The 24,372-nt window shown below is 41.0% G+C and overlaps 1 protein-coding gene across 1 annotated transcript in view; it reads right to left on the bottom strand.

The window, feature by feature from the left end:
• Window positions 1-7,798: 7,798 nt before the first annotated feature.
• Window positions 7,799-24,372, bottom strand: part of GNG2 (G protein subunit gamma 2) — a 108,761-nt gene continuing 92,187 nt past the window's right edge. The window contains exon 4 of the mRNA XM_036010028.1: window positions 7,799-10,992. Within this exon, the coding sequence (XP_035865921.1) occupies window positions 10,864-10,992 (129 nt within the window). The 3' untranslated portion in view covers window positions 7,799-10,863. The remainder of the gene's footprint in view (window positions 10,993-24,372) is intronic.

The raw sequence follows: 24,372 nt of genomic DNA, 5'->3' as shown, positions 1-24,372 counted from the left end.
GGTAGTTTTTATTACCTAGGAGATGGAGACGAACCCTAAGAAATGCCTCATCTATGTATGAGAAACAGGGTACACTCCAACCCTGTTATATGGTATCTTAGTGATGAGTTATATGGTATCTTAGTCCATTTGGGCTTCTACAACACAGTAGCATAAACTGGGTGAATTATAAACAGCAGAAACTCATTTCTCACAGTTCTGGAGGCTGGGAGGTCCAAGATCAAAATGCCAGCAGAATTGGTGTCTGGTGTGGGCCTGCTTCCCGGTCCATAAATGGCTGTCTTTTTGCTATGTCCTTATGATAGGGGACTCAAGACTTGGAAAATTTTAGCTTAAGGTAAAAAGTTACAAGTCTAGCAAGTAATGTGTATGTTAAAGCTTTTGTTTCAGAAGCTACAGATAAGGCCCATCCTGGCTCCTGGGAAAACAGCTGACCTCCTGGGACCCTGCTAAAGATTATTACCACCTGGGGACAACTGGAGGCATCCAGGCCTTTGTGTTCCAGGGAGAGACAGACAACCACCCTCCCCTGGGAGCAGCTAACTGCCCAGGACGGGAATGCTGTAGCCTCTGAATCTCAAAGCCCTCACTGCACCTTATTTATTCCCCCCGCCCCACCACCACCTTATAAAAAGTCTGGCCTGGAAAGAGAAGACAAGATGGTCTATTAGGGTATGAACCCACCATCTTCTCAGATTGATAGCCACCTGAATAAAGTGCCCATAAAGATTCAATCACTGTCATTGCTTATTGGGTTTGGTAGTAACAGGCAGCCTGAATGCCAGGCCTTTCTGGTTTCACTTACACGGTGGAAGAGATGAAGGACCTCCATGGGATTTCTTTTATAAGGACTTTAATTCCATTCATGAGGGCCCCACCCTCACGACCTAATCCCCTCCCAAAGGCTCACTCCTAAATGACACCACATTGGGGTTAGGATTTTGACCCATGACTGTTGGGGGGACACAAATATTCTGTCTATAGCACATAGCAGGGGTGGATTGTAGGATCCTTGAGAGCAGGGTACCACCAAGTTCCTGTCTTCTGACTCACTTAGTTTAGCTTGGTACCTGCCACCTAATGGGGTCTCTCAATAGCAGAGAAAAGCCTGTGCTTTGAGGGGATCCTCAAAGCCTATGCATTGCTCAGAGCACATTCTTTCAAGTTACCTGAGTCTGATTCCACAGGGCTCTGCACCTTCCTTGCCTTTGAGCGATTTTGTAATTCTATGAGTTGCAGATAATTGGTCGTAGGGTGCGATACTTCTTGCTTTAGTCACACAACTCATTCTGTCTCATGGAGATTCTCTGACTTCTCTCCCCCTTTGTGAAAAAAAGCCAGTTTTGCATCCAGTTGCAAATTCATTCCTCTATTCCTGATTTTAAAATGTCTCTGCTTTTTGACTTTTGCTTTGAACCAGTTGTAGCATCACTTGGTTTCTTTATTAACAGAGAGTTAAAGAGAATCTCTGCATGCATTCGTTTTACACCTGCGTGAGAGTCAAGATTTTACTTCTGTGGAAAATTCTCTTTTAACATGCTATTTAATTGTGAAATTGAGTTCAGGAATGTTTTCCGAGAACAGATTTGAACAACACCATAGGGCACAACCTAAAACATTTCTGTTTCACTGCTTGACTCTCCTTCTCTCACCATGCATGTCCCCTGCATGGCTCTGCCACTAAACAGCTGTGAGATTTCAATGACACATGTTCCCATCTGTAAGATGGGGGGTGGAACTAGAAAACGATCTATAAGGCAGCAGTTCTCAAACTTTATGGTTTAAGGGCCCCTTTCCCCTTTTAAAATGATTGAAAATCCCCTAGAGTTAAGATTTTGGTTTATGTGGGACATATCAATTGCCACTTATCATATTAGAAAATAAAACCAAGATTTTTAAAAAATATGTATTTTTAAATTCACTGAAAATAACTATGACAAAGCCATTACATGTTCACATCACTAACATTGTCATGAGATATAACTATATTTTCTCAAACAACAGATATGGTGAGAAGAGTGGCATTCTTTTAGATGTTTGCAAATCTTTTTCATGGTTGAGTTAGCAGAAGACTGCTGGATTCTCACACGCACGTTTGCATCCAATCCGTTGTGACATCAGTGTCATGTAACCTCTGAAAGCTCCACTGTATACTCATAAGAGAATATGAGTAGAAAAGGCAAATTCCCTACATAGGATCATTACAAAAATAAGGATCTCAGGGACCCTCAGGAGTTCCTGAAACGCTCTTGGAGAACTGCTGTTACAAAGTAAACCCAGATAACCTGCGGGTGGGAGCAGTGATTTCTGACTGAGGATGGGGAGCGATAGTTGCTTTGGAGGAACGTTAAGCATTTCCTTCTCAGTGTGGCGTGCGAGTGCAGCGGTGTCTGTTGATCTGAGCTGGGATTCTGTGTGACAGGCTGGGGTGGGATATCGCACAGTGCGGGAGCCGGGCAGGAAATGGGGTGAGGGCAAAGGGAGGAAATGAACACCCTTCTTATCTGTTTCCAGAGACCTTGACGCTGCACTGGCAGAGGCCCTTGTCCTGATATTCTCCCTGGTCCTTTTCTCAAATGAAGCTTCTGGAATCCTCCACTGCCACTCAGACCCTGTTGCTAACCTTTGGAGAGTCCCTGGGCTCTGAGATGACAGGGAAGCAATTATTAGAACAGCAGTTCGAAGGGGAAGAAACTTTCCCCTCCTGAAGTCCTGAAGGGAAGTAAACATTCTAGACCATCCCTGTTAAAATCAGCTTTCTTGATTGTTCTTGTACAGGCTCCTTGATGCGAGAAGATATTTTCTGTGCAAGGTGAACCCTTTCTCGGTACCAGATACTCACAGTGAACAGAAGATAAGTATTGACAAGAAAGAGTTCACTGATTTATTCACTCCAGAGAAGTGATTCAGAGGTTTGAAGTTTTTACAAGCAATCTGCTTATTCTCTAAATAAGAACAGCTTCAGAACTTTTCTCAAAATCTCTCTCTTCCATACTTTCATTCCTGTAAACTATAAGATATAATTAAGAGTTAAATCTTTGGAATCAGGACAGAGCTAGGTACATATTCTTGATCTCCCACTTAGTGGAAGTGGGAACTTGGGGAAAGACCAATTTAGATCTCAAATTCTTTGTCTGTAAAATGGGTTGAATTAGTTTGAGTGCCCTCCACTGCAGAGCCAGGCTCGAGGACTTGGGGCTGCTGGTGAGAGTGATCTCAGACAGCAGAGAGGTAGGAGGAAAGAAAATGAGACAGATGAAGAGGAGAGACTAATATGGTAAGTTGTTGGGCTGGTTGCTACTCTGAATAATTGAGGCTCAATCCTGCCAGAGACCCTCTGAAAAACCGTATAAAGTATACTCCAGAATTATCCTCTGAAGGGAGGGTGCCTGAGACATTTGTCCCTCACTGGTTGAGGGTTGCCCCATGAGCACTAACTTCCCCAGAGCAAGAATGAGCTTGTACAGAAATCTCCACTGCAGCTGTGGCTGAAATCAGAAGTAGGTCACCGGATGTGACATGAGGCACAGAAAGTACCTGCTCTGGGAAATAAATAATATCCATATTACAGAGTTTTGTGAGCACTAACTGAAATATCTATAAAAGGTTTAACATCGTGCCAAGCACATAGTTAAGTGCTTAATGTGTTCCTTTTACTGTTGCTACTGCTGCTATCATCATTATTATCATCATGATCATCACCATTGACCTTTTTGAGTAAGACACAGTTAAATATGTAGAATGAAACATAACCCACAGCCTGTCTCTTCTACACCACAGCCTGTATGATTGTGTGATTGACTGGGACCTCTGGTCACTTGTTGTAATCATTATAGATTATTATGGTACTTTTACTTTCTCCCTGTGTATATGTATGTGTGTGTGGACATTTGGTCACAAGGAAATGCCATATTTGGTCAGTTGTATGGGGTAGAAAAAGGGTTGCTAACCATTGATCTGGAATAGCACTCTCCAATAGAACTTCCTGCATTGGTGAAAATAGTCTCTATTGCTGCCCAGTAATACAGTAGCCACTAGCTGCATGTGGTTATTGGGTACTTGAAATATGGCTAGTATGGCTGAGGAACTCCGTTTTTAATTTTATTCAACTCTACTTAATTTGTATGTAAATTCAAATAGCCACATAAAGACACAGTGGAGGACAATTAGAAATAGTGTTCTTGGTGGATGGCGGAAAGACCCTTCTGGAGCTACGATGATGGCAACATGGCCACTGTTGCATTTCATCCGAACCTTGAGACCACCACATCTCACTTTCGGGTTGGAGAGTGAAGTGGCGGGGACCCAAAGCTGGTGCTGGCTCAGGGAGGAGAGGCCACAAGCTCCCTGTGGCTTGGTCCACTGTTCTGTGCACACAGCCGACTGCTGACTATTGTGAAGGGGAGGGCTTCCTGCTTAGCTGCCTTTGCAAACTCACAAGACCAGCTTTTACTACTTATGCCTTTACCTTGACCCATTTCTGCAGGCATTTGTTCTGTGCTCACAACCCATAAACAGTCATTGCTGAGTACTTACTGAGACCCCAGGCACTGTGTGAGGCACTGAGGAAGATTAAAGAGGGGCCTGCCCCACTGCTGTTCTCTGTTCCCTAGATTATGGTGAGAGACAAGATTCTCATATAACCAGCCACTAACTTCAACAGCACCTTCCCTGGTTGGTAAGCCACCTCTGCCCCCCTCCCCTCCTGTGTCCTAGAGCTTCTCACTGTGACTGGTAATTGATAATTTACTTGTCTACTTCCTCCACTGAAGCACAGCTCCACGGAGGCCGGGACCTCAAACAGTCAAATACCAAACTGTCTGAGGACTGATAACAAGGGCGACAGGAGTTGGGAGAGGAAAGATAGTCTTCCCTGAAGCCATTCATAAACAATGTAGAACTCAAGACTGGGCTTGAGCAAGGTTTATTTACTTATGGAATTGAGAAATGGCATTCCAGAAGGATAACCTCATACACGAAGAGATAGGAGATAGGATTGCAAATGTCATATTCACAAGGGGTAAGATGAATGAGGAGAGAGAGAACCAGGCAGGATTAGTAGGATAGGCCTGGACAGCCAGGCATTTGATGTGGACCTGTCTTGTGGATGGGTAAGAGCACCCTGAATCGGAGCACCCTGTGCTTCTGAGCATGGTGAAACCCAAGGTTACATCGGTGAGCCTGTGAAGGTGTGGTTGGCACCACTTGGTTTTGCATTTAACTTTTGATCTCTCCTCCTCTAGTAGGAGTACTTCAGTTTCCTGAGAACTGCTGTTCTCCTTGTGTGGCAGTGATGTTACCTCTTGGCCTAAGTTTAGGGATGGATGGACATGTGAACCAGATCCAGCCAATAAGAGTACTGGAAAACTTTTCACAGATACAGCCAGGGACTGTTGTCAGAACTGTTATCTTTCTTCTCTGATTGCAAAATTAGTGAGATGTAAGCCTGGAGCTTTCTGACACTATTCTGGTGCTGCAGGGTTAAGAGTCTATCTGAGAATTAAACCAGAGCAGAGGAAAGCAAAGACCGAGGGATGAAAGAGACATCTTATGACATCATCTGTGTACCTGGATCTAGCTGAGCCTGAAGTAGCAACTATTTCTGAGCTCGTCAGTTATTAGCTAGTTTTAGTTAGTTTCCTGACACTTGCAACCAAAGGAGTCCTGATTAATGAATACATAGTAGTAAGTGGGATGGCTTAGAGTGGAGGAGATGAGAGTCAGAGTGCTTACACAAGCAGGTTGTGGCTGGAACTCAGATGTGAAGCATTGAGGGGTCTCAACCAGGGGCTATGGAGGTAAAAAATTTTAAAAAGGTGAGTCAAGAAGTAAGAAGGAACTATTTAATCTTGTTCTCTCTTTGAAAGTTGTACAAGCACTGTCTAATGATTCTTTATAGCCTCTTCCCTCATGGTATCCTCTATGTGCTCTCTTTCATTTGGTTTTGACAACTTAGTGAGGCACGTGAATCAGGTATTCTTGTCCCCATTTTAAAGCATGACGAGGCTAAAGGACTTGCTGAAGGTCACACAGGAACTCAGGCCTGATCCTGATTCTCTAGCTCATGCTAGATGGACTCGTTTGCTTGCATATAGTATAGACAAAAGTCACCAGCCACTGTCTGTCTGTCATCTTCAAGAGGAGGTACACTGCTCCCTCCCCCCACTGCACAGGCTTCTCCTATCATGGACACAGAGAAAGAGTAGGAGTTCTTACTGAGGAAAGGCCTGGGAGCCCATGACCCCCTTCATTAAAAATAAAGTCTGAGTCTCCTGGTTCTAAATAGAAGAAAATGTAGATTTGGGGCAGAACCAAAGGGAAAGGGATTTCCCTTGGCAAATTATTTGCAATTTGCGGATTGGAGCTGACCCAGCTCTAATTCCCACGTCATTGAGAGTGCTAAAATGTGACGGACCAGCTTATTAAAGAACCAGAGCTGGAGGCAATCCTCCCATGGGGCTCAACAGAACAGGAGCAGAGTTAAACCCCACAAGCTTTCTCCTCAGTGACTCACGTCCAGGAGCTGCCTGGCTGCGCACCCTTCGGTTATATGTTCCCTCTCAGGCAGCACTTCCTGCGCTGTAGAGATTAGAGCAAGCACAGTTACGACTGGCTCATGTCTTTCCTTAGGCATTTTGAAAAGCTACTTGTTGTCGTATAGTGACTCTTGAACAACACAGATCTGAACTAGGCAGTTCCACTTGTATGTGGGTCCCCCCCCCAATAAATATGTACAGTACTGGAAATGTGTTTTCTCTCCCTTGTGGTTTTCTTTTCTTTTTTTTTCTTCCTTGTGGTTTTCTTAACATTTTTCTCCAGTTTACTTATTTTAAGAATGTAGTATATGATACATATAACATACAAAATGTGTGTTGCTATTATGCTATTAGTAAGACGTCTGGTCAACAGCAGGCTATTAGTTGGTAAGCTTTGGGGAATTCGAAGTTATACAGATTTCTGACTGCATGGGGAGGGTCTGCACCCCTAGCCCCTGCATTGTTCACAGGTCATCTCGACTTAAATGAGTAGCCTCCAGACTACAGCATGCAGCGAGTACATGTTCTTAGGTGCTACTGCCAGAGATTCTGAGTTACATGGAGCCTGGTGTCTACTTTTATCATACGCACCCCAGGTGATTCTGAAGCAGGTGTTCCAGGGGCCACAGTCCAACAGACAGTGATGTAAATGACAAATACATGAACTGCAGTGGCCCCTTCATCAGAGGTTTAATGGTGCCACTGTCATTGGCGCACGTCCCAGGAGACTCAACATTTCCTTTTGTACTGTCACCGTCTATTCCTGGCATAATGTGAAGGACATAACGAAGCCTTTCCTGAGTAGGAGTATCTCTGAGGAGCTGCTGAGTCTAGAGTTCTAAGCATTTATCTTTTCCAGCACTCCTTTAAAATCATGAACTACTCATGGAGAATAGGGCTTTGTGTTCTTTTTTTTTTTTAATTTTTTTGAAAAGGAAAACTCCCTGGTGGCATACCTATAGCATGCTAGAGTACAATGCAGCTCTGTCTCCACGGTCTAGCCTACCAGAGCCCTGGGGGCACCCCCATCATTTTCCTCTGTGCCCAACCCTGCACCTGAGATGTGGGGACCAGGGAGAAAGGCTTGTAAAGAGCTTCATGGGAGTGTTTTCCTTCCTTGAGGCACCTCTATTAGCAAAACCCTAAAGAAAATCAATGTATTCTTATTTCCACATCCACCTGATGTGTCATCAACCTTCCCAAATTAACCAGTGGGGGAGGTGGTCCACAGCCCTCCACAATAAGATTGACTGCATAAGAAGTGAGTCTGAAAATTCCATTTATTACAACAAATGAATGGTCCACGTGGGGTGAAAATGTGCACATCACATTCAGGTCTTCCTGCTTTAACATTTCTGTATTTCCTCTCTCTGAAAGACACTTTCCATAGATCTTATATAGGAAAAACATGAACAGTTTTTGGGCTGGGAAAACATTAATGTATATATGTAACAATTCACCATTGCTAGGAGCAACTAGAAACAAATATTTAAAAAAAAGAGAGGGAGTACAAAAATTCCTTAACACAGCATGCTTGATTCTCAAGATTCCATTAGCAAGTGAGTGTATGAAGAAAGTTTTTGTTTTTTCCTTGGTAAGCAATCTCTTTCAAACATTGTTAGCAAATTAGCCTCAGGTCAAAGTACTTATTTACAACCTCTGATTTAAATAAAACAGTATTTGTTCTAAAAATTGAAAAAAATGAAATTGGAGTTAATATTGAGAATGCAATTTTTAAAAATATGAAGGTTATTGTTACTATTTAACTAATTCTATGTCAGATTTCATTACCACTCAATACATTATATACAGAAATTAGGGACTTTAATAATTAAAATAAGTTTCCCCTTAAGATAAAATTACGCTGGTGAAAATGATTGTTGAATCTCTAAAAGAATTAAAACTTTTTAGAGGCATAAGTAATCATAAAATATTAGATTTTTTCTCCCTAATAAGTAAAACTATCAACAAGCTAAACGCATATACTCTTGTATTATAATTCCATACTGTAGGACATGAAATTATGAAAAAGCCAAAACATTCTCCTGAAACTTAATTCAGATGGGCTGTATATTTACTACCTTCTCTACCCTTTCACAAACAAGGTTACATGAAGTCTGGAACTTCCTTAACTTTTAGTCACCAGAGCTGTATTATGCTTCCTGAAGTTTTAATTCCATTTTCATTGTCTCAAAGATCTAGATTAACATGAAAATATAGAATCCTTCTGAGAAAATAAGTGGTGTGGATTATGAAAGTCATCAGAGTTGTATAATGATGCCTTTAATCACCACCAAAGAGTGCTTATTCACAGCTGTTTTTACATGACCACATGTTTGATTCATATTTTGTCTCATGTAAAAATGGACATGGTTTTAGCTGAGTCCACAGCATCACTAAGCTGATGGTACAACACTGTAGTTCAATACATGCTCTGCCAGGGTTTTTCCCTCTAAATCTTCATCTGTATCCTACTGACTATAGCAAAATCCCAAAGTTTGAACAGAAGTATCCAGTTATAGAAGTGCATTTATTCCTTTCACAAATATTTCAGTATTCTCCTTGCTTTACCCCAGGTGTGAGCTTTAATTGGATGCATTTATTCTTTTACCAGCATGCCCATAAAAAGGAACTAAGGAAAATATTTACCAAGTCTGTTTCATAATCTGTGTTGGCATGTTAAGTCTTTTTGTCTTTTCCTTTAAAAGAAAATGGGGGTAAGGAAAGAGAGGAAAATAAAATTAATTTGGAAATAGCCTTTTGGGATTTTGAAGCAAACAAGATACGATAAAGGCTTCCAGTGCCTCCCATTGCTGATGGAGACTAGAGCTGCCATGAAAAGTCACTGTCTACGAGTGTCACCTCTTGGGAAGAGTGGGCTCTCGCTGCAAGGAAGTTAGTTATAAAGAAAGTCTGAGAGATTCTAACAAACAAGATGGAGGACAAAAACAGAGGAAAGATTCTAGTGGTAAAATAGGTGAGTGACACACAAAGACCATCTCAGTGGCAAAAAGAGCACACCCCCTCTGGTGGAGGGGCCCTCGGGGGCCACACCTGCCCCTTCTCCCAGGCAGGCGAACAGCTGGGATTCTGAGAATGAGTTTTCTCTGGTGCCATGGATTCGTTTCTCCTAATACCTGGAAAAACAACAACAAAAAATAAAAGCCAAAAACAAACAAACAAAAAAAAAAGGGGCCACAGTTTTCTTAAGAGCACAGAAAGGGTTCTTTTGACCTAGAATTCATGTGATTTGGGGAAAGGAGGAATTTGCTCTTCATGACAAAAGCACCTCCCTGCTCATGGCAGAGCCTTACTTCTCATGCTCGGGGTACCTGTGAGGCCTGGATCCCAGATAGAACCCAAATGCTTCAGATTCTGGAAATCAGGTTGAAGAGGCATTTATACCACTGATAACTAGGAGGTATTTTAGGCATGGCTAAGGCGCTGAAGTAATCTCAATTTTCAAGATACTGCGTTTTTTCCTTCCCAGCTTCTTTTCTCTCTTATTCCTTTTTCAATCTCTAGAGTAAAACAACAAAACTTCTGAATGGATGTAACATAGGGACATGTTCATGCAAGAGTACTCAAAAACTGTCACAGATATATGAAAGCACCAGTCACGACACATGATTTACTGTTACTTGCAGAATCAAAGCTATCATGTACAGATGTTAGGAATAGCGGTAAGAGGACACAGACAACCGGCATTGTTTTTGTTACTACCATGAGAATAAACGACAGGGAATATCTCCCTAAACATTTTGGGCGCTCAACCTTGGAGTTCAGTCTCAGAGACAAGTCCAGCCTTATCTCTGTACTACTCTAATGGGCAGGGGGACGGAGGGAGGGTCGGGGAGAAAGGGAAAACGAAGGCACAAAGACTAGACATCAATGCCATTAAATCGAACCGTGGTTACACTGGACAACTCAGCTGATCAAAGGGTATTCTAAAGGCAATATTCATTCCGAAAAGGTCATACATATCTTAGCTCAGTACAGCGGTCTGTTTGAATTTTTATTTTTTAAATATGAAGCAGAAACAGAAGGTTTGGGGAGGGATAGCAGAAAAGGGATGACACGGATTTTATCTTTACATAGTCCCCTCCTCCAGGCAGTTCTGCAGGTATCAGAGCTCTTAACTCAGGGTGTGGATTGACTTTCATTGTCATAAAGGGGACCAGTTCTTTAAACATGCATAGCCTGGAGTTCCCAGGATGGTTCTCCTCCCTCTATTTAAATGCTGTGGACTAGAAAGGCGCCCACTTTGCTAAAAACTCTACATCAGTGTCCCAGGAGCCCTGAGGCTCTTCAGGCTCCTCTTGAAGACTTAAAGGATGGCACAGAAAAACTTCTTCTCCCTAAACGGGTTCTCTGAAGCTGGAACAGGGGTCAGGAGGGGATCTTCCTTGGCATGAGCTTCACAGTAGGCCATCAAGTCTGCAGCTGCCTTGGACACCTGGAAAGGAAGACAACAACCGAAACTTTAGATGAAGCCTCAATGTAGGTGCAGCCAGTCAAGGCCCAGGCTCTGCTGTCCAACTTCCCTCGATAATTCAGGCTCAAATCCTAAGCCCACCACTTACTAGCTCAAGTGAGAGTGAAGCAAGATACTTAACCTCTACCTGCAAAGAATGGAGTTGATGCTCTTGATCTCAGGATAGCTGCAAGCAGGTCCAGGGCCAGGGTGAGGGGAATAGGTACTGAGGGCATAAAACTGAAGGAGATGCATATAGTTGGGGTCTTGCAAGTACCAGCTCTGCATCTGTACAGCCTTGAGAATGGGTTATCCAATTTATTGGCATTTAATTGTTCATAGTATTCTCTTATGATCCTTTTTACATGGTATTTGTGTGGTGTCAGTTGTAATGTCTCTTCTTTCATTTCTGATTGTATTTATTTGAGTCTTTCTTTTATTAGTCTAGCTAAAGGTTTGTCCATTTTGTTTATGTTTTCAAAAATCAGCTCTTTGTTTCCTTGATTTTTTGTATTGTTTTTCTGGGTTCTACTTCATTAGTTTCTGCTCTGATCTTTGTTATTTCTGTTCTTTTTGCTAGTTTTGTGTATAGTCTGTTTTTTCAAAAGTTTCTGGAGGTATAAAATTAGATTATTTTAGATCTTTTTTTCATGTTGGCATTTATCGCTGTAAACTTTCCTCTTAGAACTGTTTTTGCTGCATACCATAAGTTTTAATATGTTGTTTACCTTCTTTTTGTTTGTTTCAAGGTATTTTTTATTTCTCTTTTTATTTCTTCTTGATCCACTGGCTGGTTGTTCAGGAGTGTATTGTTTAATTCCCACATATTTGTGGATTTTCCCGTTTTTCTCCAGTTATTGATTGCTAGTTTCATACCACTGTGGTTAGAGAAGATTCTTGGTATAATTTCAACCTTCTTTAATTTGCTAAGACTTTTTTGTGATCTATTATTTAATCTATCCTGGAGGATGTTTCATGTGCACTTGAGAAGAATGTGCATTCTGCTGCTGTTGGATTAGATGTTCTACATACGTTGGTGAGGCTCATTTGCACTAATGAATAATGAAGGTGAAGTCCAACATTTCCTCTAATTTTCTGTCTAGGTACCTGTCCATAGTTAAAAGTGGGATACTGAAGTCCCACGCTATTATTGTATTGTCGTCTATTTTTTCCTTTAGGTTGGTAAATATTTGCTTAATATATTTAGGTGCTCCAATATTAGGTGCATACATATTTATGATTGTTACATCCTCTTGATGATGAACTGACCCCTTTATTAATAAATAATCACCTTCTTTGTCTTTTGTTGCAGTTTTTGGCTTAAAGTCTCACTCTTTAATAGGCATTATATTGCTTATAAAATATTTTATTGTGTTTCTATTTTGTTCCAGACATTGACTTAAGTTTTCTCTCTTGATCTACATAATAGTCCTGAGATAGAAACTGTTATCCTCATTTTAAAAATGAAAAATTAAGGCTCCACACTTTGCATATGTCATATAGCAAAGTATACAGCAGAAAAAGAATTTGAACCCTTATGTTTTGCCATTAAGGCACAACCAGCCACATACAAACTAGTGAAATGCAGGGCTAGTTCTAAAGGTTGATTAAAATTCCTTGTGCATCTTTATGAAATGCTACTATGACAGAATGAAAGGAAACATCCTGTTCTTGTTTTAGCTCCTCTAAATAAAAGCAAAGGACAGACTTTCAGAATCTCGATTACTTTTTTTTGCGCCTTTCATGGTTTGATCCATAGTCATTATTGCACCAAACAGGAGTTTAGCTGTAAGCAGCAGAGACTGGACAACAGTAATATCTGAAACCCACTTGTTAAGAGGGGATCTGGCACCATGATTACTCATTTGCAATGCTCACACACAAATATGTGGCAGGAATTCTCAAAATCTCATTATGAAAGAGAAAAGTGTCATTCTGGGAAAATTAATAGCTTAGAATTTCTCATTTCTTATATTTGAACACTTGATTCTAGATGATTTCCTTCTCAAAATATATTACGTGTTTTACCTTGTTTCCTTAACTAGATCACAATCTCCTGTGGGTGACAGTCAAAAACAATGCCAGGATCCTAGCAGTAATTACAATCATTGCTTATGTTTACCTGTCCTTGCTATGTGTCAGAACTGTACTAACAACCACTTTACAGTATCTCATTTAATTCCTACAACAATATTATAGGTCATGCTATTATTATCCTCATATTTAGTGTGTGAAGTTGAGGCTTCATTAGGTATTTGCCCTCCATCTCACAGCTCACGAGCGGCCAAGTCATGGGTCTCTGTGTGCCTGACTTAATCTTTATGAATGTGCTTCCTTCCTAACCTGTAGCTGTCCTCATTGTTGCTTACCTTATGATGATTCACAGCAATAGTCTGCCTGGAAAATCTTGCTTTCTGACAATTCCTTTTGACATTTTGCACACAGTTTCTTTTACATTTTACATTCCTAGATCTACTTTTTCCATAAAGATTTCCCCAATAACTCTAGGTAGTCTCTCCCTTTACTATCCCATTGTTTCTTCCCAAATATCTCAAATTTGTCCTCTATTGTCATCTCTATTACTATTCCCCTAGTTCCACCTTTTTCTCCATGATTACTGAAATAACCTTGTAAGTTAAAATTCCTAAGGGATCTGCTGTAGACTGAAGTGTCTCCCCAAAATCATACATTGAAATGTTAATCACTGATGTGATGGTATTTGGAGGTGGAGGTCTTTGGCAGGTGATTAGATGATGAAAGCAGAGCCCCCGTAAATAAGATTAGTGCCCTCATAAAAGAGGCCCCAGAGAGCTCTGTTGCCTCTTCCACCACGTAAAGTTATAGTGAGAACACAGCCTTCTACACCAGGCAGCAGGCCCTCATCAGACACCAAGTCTACCAACACCTTGACCGAGGACTTCTAGCTTCCAGAACTGTGAGAAATAAATTTCTACTGTTTATACACCATGCAATCTATGGTATTGTGTAATAGCAGCTCAAATGGATTAACATAAGATCCATGGGTAGAATTCAGAAGTAGTCTATGAACTTCGATGATTAAAAATAATTACATCTTGGGACTTCTGGCCAAGATGGAGGCATAGGTAGACAGACTGCGCTTCCTCGCACAACCAAGATAGGGACAACAACAATTTAGAAACAGAATAACAACCAGAACTGACAGAAAATTGAACTGTATAGAAGTCAGACAACCAAGGAGTTAAAATAGACACACTCATCCAGACAAGTAGGAGGGGAGGAGTCGAGAAGCCGGGCAGAGAGGGGTCTTGTGGCACAAAGAGTGTTGGGATCAGGTGTGTAAGACCTTGGCGGGCAGACCCTGGATGCTCAAGTGGCGGCTGGCAAACCTCGGCCGAGGGGTGGCAACCAGCAGACCTGGCGAGGTGGCGATTGTGAAGCAAGGCACTGCGTCCAACCCAGGATCCCAATGCTGGAAAATAGAGCCTTGGGGCACCGATTGAAAACACCTACGAGGGTTGAGGCACAGGGAGAGACTCCCAGCTTCAAAGGAGAGGTCATTGGAAAGACCCACAAGGTGTACAAGCCCACCCACATGGGAATCAGCACCAGAAAGGTCCAGTTTGCTTGGGGGAAGTGGCGGAAGGGACTGAAATTGGCAGAGAGCAGAGCAAGAGCCATTGTTCCCTCTTGGACCCCGTCCCCACATACAGCATCACAACCCAGCGACTGGGGTGCCCCACCCCGGTGAACACCTAAGTCTTCACTCCTCATACACAACAGGCGTGGCCAGACCAAGAAAAAGAGAGAGAGAGAGAGAGAGAGAGAGAGAGAGATGACTCAAACAGAAGAACAAATGAAAGCCCCAGAATCCATCCTTTTAAGCAACTGAGAGATAGTCAACATATCAGATGCACAGTTCAAAACACTGGTGATCAAGATGCTCACAGAATTGGTTGATTTTGGTCACAAATTAGATGACAAAATGAAGGCTACAATAAGTGAAATGAAGAAAAATGCACAGGGAACCAATAGAGATGGAAAGAAAGCTGGGTCTCACATCAATGGAGTGGACCAGAAGGAAGAAAGAAACAACCACACAGAAAAGAATGAAGAAATAAGAATTAAAAAAAATGAGGAGAAGCTTAGGAACCTCCAGGACATCTTTAAATGTTCCAACATTCGAATTATAGGGGTACCAGAAGGAGAAGAGGAAGAGCAACAAGTGGAAAAGTTATCTGAACAAATAATAAAGGAGAACTTCCCCAATATGGCAAGGGAAATAGACTTCCAGGAAGTCCAGGAAGCTCACAGAGTCCCAAAGAAGGTGGGCCCAAGGAAGAACACACCAAGGCACATTATAATTACATTAGCCAAGGTGAAAATGAAGAAGAGAATCCTAGAAGCAGCAAGAGATAAGAAGACAGTAACCTATAAAGGAGTTCCCATTAGACTGTCAGCTGATTTCTCAAACGAGACCTTGCAGGCAAGAAGGGGATGGAAGGAAGTATTCCAAGTCATGAAAGGCAAGGACCTACATACAAGATTGCTCTATCCAGTAAAGCTTTCATTTAGAATGGAAGGGTAGATAAAGTGCTTCTCAGATAAGGTCAAATTAAAGGAGTTCATCATCACCAAGCCCTTATTTTATGAAATGTTAAGGGGACTTAGATCTAAGAAAAAGAAGATAAAAAACATGTATAGTAAAATGACAGCTAACTCACAATTATTAACAACCACACCTAAAACAAAAACAAACTACGCAAACAACTAGAACAGGAACAGAACCACAGAAACAGAGAACACATGGAGGGTTAGCAACAGGAGAGTGGGAAGAGGAGAGAGGGGTAAAAGGAATGGATAATAAGTAGCATAGATGATAGGTAGAAAATAGGGGGAGGGCAAGAATAGTATGGGAAATGTAGAAGCTAAAGAACTTATGATACATGGACATGAACTAGAGGGGGGAATGTAGGTGCGGGAGGGTGTGCAGGGTGGAGAGGGGTAATGGGACAACTGTAATAGCATAATCAATACAATGTTTAAAAAATAATAATAATTACATCTTTATTTTCACTAACCTCAATGGAAATTTAGCATTTCTTTCCATTATCGATGTAAAAAACACCACCGTAGCAGTTTCTGTGACTTAGTTGCCAATAGAAATCAGATATTTTCTCTCATGTTAGTTATTGTAAACATCTCAACATTTCATTCATGTTTACCCACTTTATAATTATAGACCCACTATTAGATCTTATAGAATCAGTTAATAAAGGAGTACACACATATATAACTAGATCACAAATATTTTCCTAAAATATATTTTTAAAGATTTTATTTATTCCTAGAGAGAGGGGAAGGGAGGGAGAAAGAAAGGGGGAGAAACATCCATGTGTGGCCACCTCCCACATGGCCCCAACTGGGGACCTGGCCTGCAACCCAGGCATGTGCTCAAACCAAAAATTGAACCAGTGACCCCCTGGTTTGCAGCCCACACCCAATCCACTGAGCCAGAGCAGCCAGGGCTTCCTAAAAATATTTTGATGAACCATATTTCAATATAATTAGTTTCCTTTGTAAGTTAAAAACATTATTCTGAGAAGGGAACCATATTCTTCAACAGACAGCCAAGCAGGTTTAGGGCGCAAAGAAATGTTTAAGAATCTTGGTTTTAAATAACTTTTCTTCTTTCATAACTGTGCCAGGAGTAGTATTCCCCATATGCAGCAGAAAGATATTTTAAAAATGTATATTGGCTCATATCACTCCCCTATTTAAAACTCTCAATAGCTTCCCGTTGCACTTGGTAGAAAATCAAAACACCATAAAATGACCTGTGGGTCTTGCCTGTGCTGGGCCTGCCCACTGCTCCAATTCCATGGTGTGGTATTCTCACCTCCCCACACAGGTCTCCTCTAATTCTGCCAAATTTTCGAGTTCTTTTCTGCCTCAGAGCTTCACATATACAACTTCCTGAAACATTCTTCCCCCCATCGCCCCAGCAGGCTGGCTCTTTCTTTTCTTCCAGGAGTCAGCTGAAATGTTGCCTCTTTGTAGAGTCCTCACAAAACACTTCATCCCATAATGACTTTCCTCATTATTCTTGCTCAGAGCAACCTGCTCTGTTCCTTCATAGAAAAACACTTATCACAGTACATAATTAGGATCATTCTTTTTTTTTTTTTTTTGATATATGTCTTTTATGTTAAGCGCTGTGCTCTATGACAGTAGGGACCAAGTTTGCCTTATTCACCACTGTGGAATTGGTGCCTGGCATGTAGTAGACACGCAAAGAATTGCTGAAAGAGCTCTCAAACATTATCTTATCCAACAAGTATTTCTTTAAGGTAATATTTACCCAAAATCTAATATGCCTGACACAGTCTAGAGGCTTGGAATTAGGGAATAAAACTCACAAAGATTCCTGTCCTTGTGGGGCTGATGTAGTACTGTAGACTTCCAATTCTGATTCTGATGGAGTCACAGAGACCAATGAAACCTTTCTGCTTGAATTTAAAATTTGACAAAATATATGCAAAAAATGTTTGTAAATGTTATATAGTAAGCAGCAAAAGACAGTAATCCCTGAGAGAATGGAGACCAGATAAGCCTTACTGCCTGAAAGGGTTTCCGGGCCATAGCACAGGTAGCGAGTACCCAGTAAGCTCAGAAGTGTCCCTGAGGTGAGGTGAGGGTAACAGGGGAGAAAGATCTGGGGTGTGTGCTGAGGGTAGGGGAGAGCACTCACGCTCTGGAAGCCTTCAGAGGATTCCTTTGAGTCTTCAGCTGAATACTGATAAGCACATTTGTGGAAGACAGCTGCTTGAAGCTGTGCAAAGAATTTTACAAAGGATCAAATGAAACAATCCCTGATGAGCACACAAGGCCCAAATAATTTGTGTCTCCATTGGTCGGAGTAGAAAAACTTCACAATAAAACGGGGATTGAGTAGAGTCCTAAGAAGGGTAATGTTTCAGTCATGGCACCACACAGGCCTAGGTTAAAGGCTGTTATAGACTCCCCGGTCAAAGTTTAAAAGTAAGCCTTGAATAAATCAAAATGTTTCTAAGTAACTTAACTGCACCACAGTGCAAAATTAAAATATTTAAAAGACTGAAAAAACTTTCAGCATGCCACAAGATAAAATCCAAAATGTATAAAATAAAAACAACAAGAAAAAAGAGGCATGAAATAGGTAGGAAAAAAATTTCTCCTATCATGAGAAAGAATTAATCCAAAAAAGACCCAGAATGGACACAGTGAAAAAATTAGTAGATAAAGATAATATTAAAATAGCTGTTGTATATATTGTCCATATAATAAAAAATATAGAGGGAAGCAAAAATGATAAAAATAGACATGGAAGATCTTAAAAAGGCAGATCAGATCTCTGGAGGTAAAAAAAAAAAATACACTAGCTGAAATCAGCGTCAGATTAGATGCTGCAGGAGAAAAAATGAGTCAACTTGAAGGCAACAAAGGGCACTCTCCAAAGTGAAGCAGAGGGAAAACAGGCTAAGAATAAACAGCACACACTGAGCAAGGAGAAAACCTGAAGTGATCCAATGGGTGTATAGCTGAAGTCTGTGAGAGAGAGGAGAAAGATAGTAGGTAGAGGGAAGGGAAAAATATTTGAAGCCATAATGGAGGAAAAATTTTGAAATTTGATGAAAACTACAAACCTCACAGTCTCAAGTAACTCAACAAACCTCAGATGAAGAAACATGAATCTAGCCCTGGCTGGCATAGCTCAGTGGATTGAGCACAGGCTGCGAACCAAAGTGTCGCTGATTCGATTCCCAGCCAGGGTACACGCCTGGGTTGCAGGCCATAACCCCTAGCAACTGCACATTGATGTTTATCTCTCTCTCTCTATCTCCCTCCCTTCCCTCTCTAAGAATAAATAAATAAAATCTTAAAAAAAAGAAACATGAATCTAACTACTCCAAAGCACAACATAATCAAATTGCTTACACAGTACCTGAGTGAGAGAATGAAGAAAACAGAAAATAAAACACAAAAAGTTGCTAGAGGTAATATTAGAAGGTATGAAGTTTTATAAGAAAATAAAAGTAAAGTGGGGTAAAAGGGATAGAGAGTGTGTGTGTTTGGGGAGGATGGTGAGGGGCCGGTGGTAGGGCATGAACCGCTGGAACATGTCCTTGATCAGGGAGATGAAACTTAAGGGCAAGTGAAGGGATTTACTTCTGATAACAGCAAGGATCTCCCGAATCAACAATGGCTAAAACCACTATCCAGCAGCCTCACTGAACCAGACTAGGGCTAAGAACCAGGCAGTAAGGGGAAGGGGACACTAGACAGTCCCAAAAAAGGTCACTAGAATGTGATGTTAGGCTCAAAACAAACCAAAACAAAAAAGAAACCTTCTCTAGGCAGACACCCTGACAGCTCTGAGAAGAAGCAATTTTCTCTAAGGATAAAAACCCGACCTAAGAATTTAAACAGTATGCTAGGATATAGCTCTGTCTTCATTACATCCTGAAATTGAGACACCTCAAATTATGTAATTCCACCCAAGTCTATCTTTTGAAACACATCTTAAAAATGATGTTGCAAAATGCTTGCAAGCCATCAGGCAAAGAATTAAGCACTGACAGGCTGTCATTGACTGCGCACGTGGGAAGTCGCTTGTGCATTAAGAGGAGCATCATTCAATCACTCCTTCAGTTGAATTGCTGGCACTAATGGAGCCATCCAGGTTGACAACTCTAATTTGTTGCTTACAAGAATTTCAAAGATCACACTTGGATGGAGGCTGGAAAATGGGATGTTATACTGAACATTGAACACTGTCTGTCACAGGCCTGGCAATGTAGTTGAGGGAAAAAGAAACTACTGAACCTCTGGGAAGAGATCACAGAATTTTCACACTAGGAGAGAATGGTCTGACATTTGTTTAGAAAGACCTTTTACTAAGGTCAAAAGCACTGGCCACTTAAAAGCTTCAGTTCTCTTTGAATCATCAACATGTAATTCAAGTAAAGGATAATTTACACACCTAGCTTAAGCACTGGTAAATGCAGAAGAAGCCTCAGCTCCCTTTGTTATGCCTTGGAATTCTACTGAGAACATGAGAGGTGCCACAGAGAGCAAGCTCACTAATGTAGGGAATGGAGAGCTGCGAGTCACCACAGTGCCGGCGTCACCATGTAGCCACGAATCACTGCTGGTGCCCAGAGATGAGTCTGATGGTCTTTCCACTGTGACTGTGAGGAGCACTGGGCTCAAACTTTGATTTTGATACTAGAGAAATTATAGTTGCATAGAGAAATATCTACTATTTTTATTTATAAAATGATGTGAGTATTGTTTTTTAAAATGTATTTATTTATTTTTTGGGAAGGGAAGGGAGGGAGAAAGAGAGGCGAGAGAAATATCAGTTGGTTGCCTCTTGCACACCCCCTCAACCAGGGACCTGGCGCACAACCCAGGCATGTGCCCTGACTAGGAATTGAACTGGTGACCCTCTGGTTCACAGGCCGGCACTCAATATACTGAGCCACACCAGCCAGTGCTGAATATTCTAAATAAGCTTCCCCTTTCCACTCCTCCAAGGTGATATTAAATTGATGGTATATATCAATAGGGTATTTTTAAAAAGGATATAGAATAATTAATTTTAGAAACAATAGTCATCAAGAAAAAGTACCTTGTATTTAATTTACTCTATTTAATCAAACAAGAAAGACATTCAAAATTGCCATCCAAAATAGTTACATTTTCTAAGAATGGAGACGTCCTCTGGCCTGAAAACAAGACTGTGAAGAAAACTTCATTTCCCAGACATTTCAAACTACCAAGGCTTCACAGCAGCACTGTTTTTCTAGCTGCAAGTACAGTACATAAGGCTAAGTGTATACTTGGTGCTTATAACAAATATCTATTGATTTTTATTTTATTTTATTTTATTTTTATTTTAATTGCTGTTCAAGTACAGTTTTCTGTCTTTTACTCCCATCCCAGCCCATCCCCCCTCAGTGCTCCCCACCTCCCTCCCATTTCTACCCCACCCTAATTTTTGTCCACGTGTCCTTTATACTTGTTCCTGTAAACCCTTCCCCTTTTCCTCTATTAACATTTTAAAAGTTATATCAACCCTCATAAAAATAAAGCTTTATGTTCAGTTATTAATGTACGCTTGAATTAAATTTTTAAATTTTTGCTTCCTTTTCAGTAAACCAAATGAATTAGAATTGGCCATCCTTGAACAGCCCTTTTCTCTATAGTCCTTTGATATACGACGCCAATTTTATTATCCCTACAAATACTCTCAATTAGCCTAGAAAGGGGCTTGAATCGCATTCTGTCTAATAAATGGAACACAAACCTGTTTAGGAAAGAAATGTTAAAACTTTCAACTCAATGCTGAAAAAACACTTGAAAAGTCCCAAACCTAGGATGTATGTCCCTTCTCTAGTAACAAGTATGATGACTAACTGGCCCATTTCTCATACAGCTTTTTGTGAAGTTCAATTCCAATCTACCATGAGCCAACCATCAGGAAGATGATTTAATCATTAGAAACGTTCATGTTTGGTTAAATAATTCATACATATTTTCCAGTTATGAAAATCAACCTGTTCTTTTTATGTTGAACTATTTAAAAAAAAAGATATACCATAAATGCTGCCTAATTATAAACACACAAATGACATGGTATGTTTTACTTACCCGTAAAGTGATCAAGTCTGTCCTTCTTTTTTATATTTCATTAAATTTTCCCCTATTACCACACTTTTATTTGGCCAATTACCTTATTTCTGGAATTTCCCAAACCATAAATATAATTAGCAATGCCATGTAGAATATAGTTCCTAATATTTTTGCATATGACACTCTTAGTACATGAACTTAAAGCTATTCACTAAAAAAGTGTTTCCTGACTGCCTGTATACCTCAGCACCATGAAGGATGAAAAGAAGTAAATAACATGGTCTTTGGCTTTGAGGTCTATCTGGAAAAAGTTCAGCCATTGTTAATATAACAAGAATGGTTTGAGCAACATTGATGAAAACTGGCAGCCAAGGGTGTGGACTGAAATGTGCATGGTGAACAGTAACAAGGTCACTGTATTAGTCAGTGGGGGTGTTAGCACTGTTGAGTGAACATGTGTATTGTGTGGTTGTTGCATTTAAAATGACTAAGCGAGTAAAGCAATGAATCTGATCAAATTTTGCATTAAGCTTGAACATTCCTTCCTTGGATGATTCAGAAAGCTGCAGCTATGGGCAACTGGTGACTGGCAGCTTCATCAAGATGATGTAACTGCCCAGGGATCAGGTCTTGTGCGGAGAGTCTTTTGGTGAAATATCAAATTACCTATGTGACTCAGCCCCACTAACAGCCCAGATTTGGCACCCTGGGACTTCTGGCTTTTCCCCAAACTAATCGCTTTCCCTTTGAAAGGGAAGGGATTTCAGACCATCGATGAGATTCAGGAAAATACAACGGACAGCTGATGGTGATTGGGAGAACTGTGAGGTCCCAAGGTGCCTCACTTGAAGGGGACAGAGGCATCGTTGTCCTGTGTACAATGTTTCTTGTATCTTCTTCAATAAATGTCTGTTTTTCATATTACATAGCTGGATACCTTCTGGACAGACCTCAAAAAGTCTTGTTGGAAAAATTTATCTGATGAGGGTAAAATTAGCAAATTAATTAGTAAATACAGTCAAAATGAAAAAAAAAAAGATTCACGGATAAGTGAGGATTTCAGCTGACCCCTAATAGAGGCATAAGGTTTGGATAGCATTTTAGATTATTCAGGCTGGTATCACAAAACACCGGAGACTGGGCAACTTATAGACAACAGAATTTATTTCTCATAGCTCTGGAGGTAGGGAAGTCCAAGATCAAGGTGCTGGCAGATTTAGTGTTTGGTGAGAGGCTGCTTTGTGGTTCATAGATGGCGCTCTTATTGCTGTGTCCTCTTATGGTAGAAGAGGCAAGGCCTCTCCCTGGGGTCTCTTTTATAAAAGTACACTAATTGCTCTTATGACCTGATAACCTCCCAAAGGCCCCACCTCTAAATACTAGCATGTTGGGGGTTAGGATTTCAACATACAAATTTTTGTGGGGGACACAACCCAGTCTATAACAGATAGAAAAAGAATGAGGGAAAGGGTGTTCTCAGTGAGGGACGTGGATAACCAAAGAGGTGGGAATTTGCACAGCATATTCTTGGGATGGTGTACAGACCCAGTTAGAAAGGTCTATTGGGAACATTTGGGAGAAATGAGAAACAAGTTTGACATTTTTATGTGGGGTCAATTTATGGAGCATCCAATTATTAAAGAAGCAATCATTTCACCCACACTCCTGGCCTTGGCTTTCTTTTGCTCTTACATCTACATTATCTTTCATGATATAACGATGGCCTCTGTCCAAGAACATTTTTTCAGCTCACAGTGATTCTCTCCCCTCCTTAAATATGTATCCACTTTCCATCCATATGGATGGATTAATTCCTAAGAGCCATGTTTGTGCAATGTGGTTCAGTTCTAATGTCAGTGGATTGTAGCTGCAGATGGCTCATTCTTGCTAGGACAGAGGTGCTACTCTAGTAATATGGAATCGGGACTAAAAGAGATTGAATCAATCTATCTCCTCATGGAGCTGGAACTGTGCCATGTGATTCTGGGAGCCACGGGGGGCCATCTTGTGACTTTCATGTGAAATCGGTAGCTGAGAAATCTATTCTTCCCCAGAAAAGAAAGAGGTAGACACACAGAGAGAAACAGGGACACGTCACAGAACACCTACAGTTCTCGATGGCCTTCCAATTCTCATGTCCACTGCTCACCCAGCTACATTTCTGCTCTTGGATTCTGAGACACTCTCTATCTTTTACAATCAATCCCCTCTTTCTGCTTAAGCGAGTGTGGGGTTAGGTTCCTATTATTAGAAACCCAAAGACTCCTAATATAGTGATGAATAAATAGATTTACTGAAGTCCTGCTGTCCTTCACTCTTCTGCATGCTCTCTCAACTTGTACTCTCGGGACAAGGTTTCTTTCATTCGCCTTAGTGTGAGTGTACTGCTGTTCCACATATCTGAGTGTCACAGTCTCCACTGCACTCTCTCTGTCCCTCCTCCCCAGACCCCTGTCCAGCTTCTTTGATTTTACTTTCTGTCCCTGGATGAAATGCTAACAAACACAGAAAAGCTGGGAGTATAATTTATATATGCCAAGGCTTATGAGTAGATGATGGGTTCCACAGCCCAAATATCCCAGGATCTGTGATGTGCAGGGATAGGAAACAAGATGGTTTAAAAACAAAAATGCTATTCAGATTCTTTTATGGTAGGGCTACTCTATGCTGCCTAAATTATTCAGGAGGCCACATGAGAGAGAAGGC

This window comes from Phyllostomus discolor, chromosome 1 (assembly GCF_004126475.2).
Source record: "Phyllostomus discolor isolate MPI-MPIP mPhyDis1 chromosome 1, mPhyDis1.pri.v3, whole genome shotgun sequence".
Lineage (NCBI taxonomy): Eukaryota > Metazoa > Chordata > Mammalia > Chiroptera > Phyllostomidae > Phyllostomus > Phyllostomus discolor.
The sequence above is the reverse complement of the archived record's forward strand: the minus strand, read 5'-3'. Positions and strand labels throughout refer to the sequence as shown.